Source organism: Tamandua tetradactyla, chromosome 5 (genome assembly GCF_023851605.1).
Source record: "Tamandua tetradactyla isolate mTamTet1 chromosome 5, mTamTet1.pri, whole genome shotgun sequence".
NCBI classification, from domain to species: domain Eukaryota; kingdom Metazoa; phylum Chordata; class Mammalia; order Pilosa; family Myrmecophagidae; genus Tamandua; species Tamandua tetradactyla.
In genome coordinates, this window is record NC_135331.1 from 110,484,014 (window position 1) to 110,492,270 (window position 8,257).

General features: G+C 40.1%; 1 protein-coding gene across 1 annotated transcript in view; it reads right to left on the reverse strand.

The window, feature by feature from the left end:
* PKHD1 (PKHD1 ciliary IPT domain containing fibrocystin/polyductin) overlaps window positions 1-3,171 on the reverse strand; it is a 499,663-nt gene extending 496,492 nt beyond the window's left edge. The window contains 2 exon segments of the mRNA XM_077162050.1: window positions 429-565; window positions 3,037-3,171. Of these exon segments, the coding sequence (XP_077018165.1) occupies window positions 429-480 (52 nt within the window). The 5' untranslated portion in view covers window positions 481-565; window positions 3,037-3,171.
* Between the last annotated feature and the right edge of the window lie 5,086 nt (window positions 3,172-8,257).

Genomic DNA, 8,257 nt, shown 5'->3' on the forward strand with positions numbered 1-8,257 from the left:
GCACAAAGAAAATTTGTGACATAATTTGAGAAAAGGAGATTTTAATGCAATCAGTCATTAATCAATCACTATGACAAGATAAGCTATTCCCTTTGGGAAGACAAAGCAATAAAATCTAAAAAAAAAGAATAACATAATGTAACCCAAAAAGGAATCAAAAGAAAATTTTTAAATTATTGCTTAAAGCACTGGACCATAACAATAACTTCCACTGGCCATTAAAAATTGAAGGATATATTCATAGCTATTTAGTATAAAGCCTCAACTATCAAATGGAAAACAATTAATATTAAACAGTAAAAATTTAAACCTAGAAGCAGATACTTCAGCACCTTTCCCCCAAATAATATTTTAAGTAACAATAAACTAGTTTTTAAGGTAAACTATTGTGTTCTTATCTATAATCCTTCAAGACACATCTTACTCACCTGCCAAAAGTACTACATTGATACTCATCAAAGAAATCAGCCAGATAGGCATCTTGTCCGTTTAAAGGAAGCCTCCTAAGATGGCTCAGACATTAAAGAATTTTCAATTGTGATTGGAGCAGCATAGCTTTTGTGCTCTATAAAAAAAAAGATTTTTTAAATAAAGTGAAAATTTGCTAAAAATATTTTGTACTTAAATACTATACTTTTGCTGTGTTGAAAGTTGGGAACTTGGGGAGGTGATACAGCTATGACCCTGGAGTCTTCAAAGGGCTATTGCTCCAAGCTCTGGAGAAGACAATCATCTAAGAATCTTAAATAAAATCACAACCACTTCTCCACCTCCTTTAACTTATTTTATGCTTGTTTAAGCTGAGCAAATAATAATAACCTTTGTCATGAGCCCGTCATTGAACAAAAGCTGGTTTGGAGGAGTTTTGCTTTGTTTTTCCTTTAACTGAATCTCAGTCCTCCAGGAACCAATCAACAGCAAAAAGTAAAGAGCTTAACAAAGTGAACGTTAAGTATGGTTATGGATTGAGAAAATATTACCTAGCGGGAAATTGTCTTAGGTACAATTTTTTCCTTTTTCCTTAGGAGGAAAAAAAGGAGGGAAGAATCAGATGAAGGAAGTGCTGGAGCTTTCTAACTGGACTCCATGGCTCCAGGGTCTCCATCCCAGTCCATGATTCCCAGGGTTGCCAGCCCGTCTTCCTTAAGCACCATCTTTATTGCACCATTCTTCAAGGCAGAAGTTTTATCATTTGAAAAATGATGGTAAAAATACTTTCTTCTCCTTAGGATTTTTATCAAGACTAAATTGGGTAACATACTTACAGAAATCAACACAGGGTGGCACAAAGGAGGGACCCTACAAATGTTAGTTTTCCTTTCACAAGCCCCCTATTTCTGGCCAAACCCAGATTTTCCATGCTGTTCTCATTCTCCCACACATCAGTCTCTGCTTTGGCTCCTGCTGGTCCCTTCCCTGGAACCTCCAAACTCTTTCCTTGGCCTAGTCAAGTCCAAGTCCTCCTTCATGGCCAAGTTCAGGAACTACTTCAATGCTTCCTCAGTTATTCTGATCCTCATTGACTTTTCCTCCCCTGAGCCCCTGGTTTTTGTCTAGTAGAACCTGAATAAGATCATTTAGTACCACATATAACAATTTTTCCAGAATGTATATTCCTTGAAGAGATCCAGGGACTGGTCTTCTATTTCCATAACACTTTTAGTGCTAAGGTCCCATACAGCGCTCAGTTGACTCTAATTGATGAATACATAGTTAAATGTCCTAAATCTGGGTTACCTACTCTCAAAGATATGGCTTTTATATATGTGCAGGAATGGACAGAATCCACAGAAGCCTGACTCAGAGGTTGTATTCTTTGGCTAATGCTCTAATGTCTGCTCTAGAGGGTTGCTGACCAGCTCTTTAGCATCCTCAAGAGGGAATAGACAAAAATCTTTAAAATGTTGGCTCTTGAAATTTTCTGAATGTTCAAAAAATTAAAAAGTATAAACTCATGTATACATATATATGCCTGTAGGTACATCCACACAGAGATTACTAAATGTATATATTTAATTTATATCTCCAAGAAAGCACTGAGACTAGCAGAAGCAGTTATGCCATTTCCAAAAATGTAAAAACCACAATAAATTCCCAGAGAAAGCAGAGACCTTTACAATAAACTTATCTTACAAGCATATCCTAATTAAGACAGTCCAATACAAAAAATCAATTGTATTTAATTCAACTCTACAAACACTTATTGTATGTGAACTCTATGCTGGGTGCCATGCTAGGTGTTGAGAAAACAGAAACAAACTGTGTACCTGCCCTCAGGATGCTAGAAAACTGGGTAGGAAGAGAGGCTTTTTGCATTATGAAGGAATTATAAAATTTCCCAAATGGATTCAGCAAGTGTTCATTTGAGTTAAAAAAAAGTCCTACCTATTTGCAATAGAATTCAATTTACAAACATTCAATTCTCAGAAATACATCTACTGTATAAAGAAAGGTACCCAAGAGTATTTGCTATTTAATCCAGAAGTATGGGATCTTATCTGCTTACCATACCTGACAGAATATATTCGGCACATGAGAATCTATTTCCAATCTGGCTGCATGATTTTAGCATTCCATTTCAGCTTCTACTCTGAAGCTTAAAACAATGGAAATAATCATTCACATGTTGGTTTTCTTAAAACCTTAAGGTCAAACCTGTACCCTTCCCTCTACAATAGAGCAATCAAATCAATAAGAAATATAATTTTTCTTAGTGTGATAATTCACTAATTATTCCTAAAAATAAATTTGGTTCCCATTTTTTTTCCCTCTTAACCAGAATGTATTCAACCACAGAAGAAGACCATGTGCATTTTGATGAAGTCTTCTCTCTCCTTGTCAATCTCTTCTCTCTCTGATCTCATTCCCTCCTCTTCCTCTCTTCCTCCCTCCCCTCTCCTCTTCTCCTCCTTTGGGGCAGTGAGAGAACCACAAGGTGGCTATTAGAGATCCCCGTTTCCTTTCATTCACCACATCACTGGCAGGTAAAGTAACCTGGAAAACAGAGACCAGAGACATTTCTGAATCAAACAGTACCTTTTTCTGTTTCTGTCTTGTAACTCAAGGGAGTTTTCTTGCTTTTGAAAATAAGATTGTTCCTCTCTGCCGAAAACCGATGGCCACATTATCTGGTTAGAGCCCAGCCTTCAGCCACCATGGAGGTAACTCACTTAGGTTTGACTGTAACTCACCTAACTTGTTTGTGTCCCGGCCACATGCGTGCCAAAGTAAAAGTTCAGAGCTGTCCATAGGGCAAGCTTAATGATTAACACAAGCTACTTAGGCTATTTCCCTCAGGGTCCTTCATTAATGAACATAGAAAAAGTGTCTTACATATTTCTCCACTTACTGCATGTGCCCCAGAGAAGAATTCTAAGTAAAAGTCCACCCCATGAGACAAACAGGCATTTAATAATTGAAAGAACTTTCCAGCAAGTCAGGGAACAATCAGAGGACCCATGAGAAAGTGCCATTAGAGGGCTGATCTCTATCATGAGTAGCCCCTGGCTTCTCATCAAGAGGAAAAACTCACAAACACTGTGCTATGGGCTGACATTCACAGGCTCACTTTAGGGATGTGGGTCTAAAAGAGAGAAGGGAAAGAACTTGTTCAAAGTCTTGCTGAGAAAGGCTGGCTACTCTCCTTTTGTCTCACTGTCCTCCGTGCCTCTTGACCTTGCTTTCATGACCAAGAGGCAGTCCTTGACTTGTATCCACCTGCCTTCCAGCAGGATTCAGGCTGGGTCTCAGTCACCGGTTTGACTCTCATCTGATAATCAGAGAACCAAGGGGCCTGGGAAGGTGTACCACCTTCCTACCTACTCCTCATCTGACTTCTTTGTCCCTGCCCCTTGTACATTCCAAGTTAGTGCAACTGCTTTCTGATCATGTCACTTCAGGCCCCATGGTTCCTGACTGGGAGATCTTTTCATCTTCTGTTCCCCTCTTTCTTTGGGGAAAGGAACTATTCAGGTAGAACTTGATAGCCCTGAGTCTCCTGATAAAGATTTAACTTATGTTTTATTTCTCGCTACTTTGACAAGAGGTTTCCAGAAATTAATCCCATCTATTCTTGGGTCAATAGCCTAAAATGGATATTTATTCATTTTGACAATCTAGCTTTCAAAGACGTATCCTAATAGTACCTGGATTTTTTTATAGAAATTCACCTTTCTGCTAGTTACTAAAAATAATTACTAAATGACACATGGTACTCTGGTTCCCATGATCTAGGAACTTTATGGTGGGCAATTAACAGCTTCTGTTAAAGAAATGAAGTAGGATGAGCCATTTCATACTCCAAAGGGAGAAGTTGCAGAACTTTGCAGTCAGGGCCAATGCCAAATGGAGGCTTGGGGAGATTCAAGTCCTCTTCTCCTTGAGCTCTACCATCCTCCCACAAGCCCCCAAATATACACATATATAAGTACCTACAGTATATTTGCCAGGCAAACACAACCTCCAGACAAAGCTTCCCTTTTTCACCTTACCAAACTCCAAAGTCCCTCCCACATAGAAATTCTAAATAAATCTTGAGCTCATGTCTCTGATCCACTGAGGAGGACAAATGCTCTCACCAGGCAGCTGAGCATGACTCTCCTGGCACTCCGAGGTGGCTAGCCATGCCCACCTTCAGATGTTAACCTTGGCAGCAAGCCTAACTCAGCTGTCACAACACTATCCACAAGGAGTTATTTCCATGAGAATTTGTGAAATTCTGGGTGCAGAAAGTGTTGCTTCAGGCCTATGAAACAAACTCCAGGGAGATGATAAGGAAAAGGTCATTCTCTGGCCCTTTTCTCTTGGATCCCAATACCTCTCCGAATTCCTGGGAACTGTGAGGGACGAAGAGATCAACGGCCCAGCTAGAGCAATCTGAAATCCACAACATTTGGGCCAAGGCCATGTTTCCTATAGGCTTCCCCTAGTCAATGACTGAGCATGGCAGGGATACTAAGGCAGGCCCATTCAGAGGAGACACAGGACTTCCCCTGACAGTAACTTTGACTCGAGGATTCCTTAGTGAACTTGCTGCATATTCCTTAGACTACAGATCATCTAGGATGCTTCCACCCCTCTCCTCCTCTCAGGGACAGACTTGCATCATGGTCTGACAGTTATCCTAGGCTTTCCCCAGCTTCCTTCCCTTTTCTCTCTCAGACTCTTCTCTTTATAAAATTCTTGCACATCAAGTCCTGTCTTGGCATCTGCTTCCCAGAAGACCCAGAAAAAGCATGAACACTGGAAAAGAACAGCATTAGCAAGGACTTTGGACTTCTCATAAGTTGTCCCAGAAGCAGCCATCAATGGTGATGATCCCTTAGATAGCTTTGTAAGCCGGAGATATTAAACAAGGGGAGCCAGAAAAGAAGAGGAAGGACAAGAGGATACCATCCAAGGAACTCTCCCAAATCACTGTGCTTGATATCTTCCATTTGACACTCCAGATCTCCTTACCTTTTCCCAGCCTGCTTTGTGCCCTGGGAGTGGCCTGTGTGAACTGAACTAATGGGCTTCCTTGCCTATTGGTATCTGGATAATTCTATCAATGGCAACCGCCATCAGGAGATCAGATGGAGGTGCTGAGACTAATGTGATACTGGCATTTTCCGCCAGTTCCATACCTACGACAAAGACCTCAGCTTCTGTCAGGCAGCCCTTTCCACGTGGTGAGCTTGCTCTAACTCCTGCTCCCCCCACCCCTCCAGTTTTGGAAACTCTTTTTCCCTCTGCCCCTTCAGTCCTAATAGTAGCAATTGTTCCTCCTGTTACCAGCTTGTATGTACCACACCAGCCATTATTGCTTTTCCCAAACCTTGACCACACCTCTTGGAAATAATACTTTTATTAATTTTCCAGCCTGAATAGGTCATCTGTTTTCTGCTGATGATACATAATCTTTAAGAGACAACTAAATTCCCATACACGAAAATGTAGAGTTCAAGGTCATTAAAATTTGCTTTCTACTGGAAATGTGCAAATGTGGCCTCATGAGAACACACAGTGTTGTTATGCATGTCATTCCCAAACTATATGGTAAATTTCTTAAGGCAAATTATCTTTATCCCTCAAAATATTTTGCACTGGATGTTATGTAAGGTAAGCACACAATGAAGTGGACAGGAATACCTTGTGAATCCATTTGAGGAAAAGCAAACCCGAGTGGTTGAGGGCAGCAAAAGTCAAAACTAGGTCTTAAATGGAAGCTAGGAATTCTCGTATATTTTTACCTTTTCTTCTTTTCTTTTCCTTTCCTTTCTTTCTCCTTATAAAACTAATTTTATTATATCCTCTTCAACTTTCTTCAGAAAGCAGTAAAACTAATCCAATTACATTCTCTCTGGTTTAATATTATATTCCTATCTACACTGGGCTCCCTAGGATAATAGATACATAGACTCAAATTTGGAGGTAAAGAGAATTTGTTCCAGGAGAAGGTCAAAGCTATGAGTGAAATATTTACTTCATAGTTTCTTCAGAAATGTCTCCTTTCCCACTAAGTAAAATCACACAGATACAATTTGTCATTATAATCTCTGTTCTAGATCAGCCTTACTCATTAAGTTTTTTATTTTGTAACAATAAACCCACATATCCAGAAAGCAAACTATAGTGGCCTCTGTCATCCTGAGGAGAGCCCTGGAAGCTGACAAGGCACAGGTGAAAAACCCATGCACTTTGGGAGTAGGATGAAACTACAGATAGTTCCTCACTCAGAAGAGCACATCTGACTGGCCTAATCGATCATAATTTAGTCTGAGAGCAAATAGTGTCATACACCTCAATCATTCCCAAGGGCAATATGGGATTACAACACTCAATACAGCTCAGGTTCAGAAGACTCAGAGTCTTCAGGGAGCCATGAAATCAAGTTCACATTTACCTGTAGGGTGACAGAGCCTTCAATGCGAATACCAGGAAATTCCCAGGAAAACGGATAGTTGGTCACCTACATCTAAGAAAACAGGAAAACAAGTGCAATACACTTTAGACAGCTTTTATTCCAAAAAAATTAAACATTTTCTAAAACACTTTGACACTTCAAGGAGGTAGATTTCAATTGCTCAAAAAATTCATTTGCATGGAGTAGTTCAGTTCCTGCCATATCAGATCAGATACATCATTCCATTTTTTCCAGACTACAGAAGTTTTCTTTTCTTTGAATTTGGAGTCTGTGAGAGAAGTGGGCAAAACAGCGTGTGTCAGTTTCTGTATTACAGTACAGCTCCTTCGCCCTGGGTCAGCAGAATTTAAAATAAATCTTATCAGCAGGGAGCAAGAACATGAAAGCAATTCATTTTTTTCTAGTTTGATACCATGTTACTATCTGAGTCTAGTAGTTCAACTGAGATTTGTGAAGTGTATCTCACACATAGCTTTAAAATTATGAGTGACATTGAATTCATGCATTTCTGCCACCTGGTAGAATGCTTGAGGTAGCTGCAGAACGTTACGGTACTGTGAAATTCTATATCTTAAAGTAAGCTGTTTTAAAAATGGAAGAAATGTTTGCCCCTTTTCTGGCAAATGCACAGCTGATAAAACAACATGAAACCTGATATGAGGGACACAAAGGTATTGAAAATGAGGGGAATCTAAAAATCTAGAAATAAGATTGCCTTTGGAGTTAACCAAAATAACAAGCAATAGCTCAGTAAGACTTAAAGCTATTAATATATCTAAAGAAAACGTATTTGCGAACATGGCAGTTTAAATTAAGTTTTACATTGCCACACATTTTTTGATAATTATTCTCATTGAAAGGTGGAGTCTACACCTCTAGAACCAATAGAATGCAGCAAAAATGATGTTGCAGGTTTTCCGAGTCTGGGTCAGAAAATACAATGTAGTTCTGCCTTGTGCCTTGGAACACTTATGCTTGGAGGTCTGAGCTACCATGAAAGAATCCACCTACCGCAGGGTCACCATGCTGTAAGGAAGCCAAGCCATGTGGGGAGGTTTCATGGAAGTACCAGAGTTGGCAGTCCTAGACTTTCCATCCTTCCAGCCCACACACCTGGCACCAGAATGAGTGGGCCTTCAGATGATTCCATCTCTCCAGGAGTCTAGACACTCCCAGCTTTTGAGTCTTTTTCATCTGAAGCCTCAGACATCATGGATCAGAGAGAAGCCTCCCAAACTCCTGACCCACAGAATCCGTGAGTTTAAGATCGTTGCTGTCGGGCAGTGCGCTGGTGGCTCAGTGGCAGAATTCTCACCTGCTGCGGCAGAGACCTGGGTTCGATTCTTGGAGCTT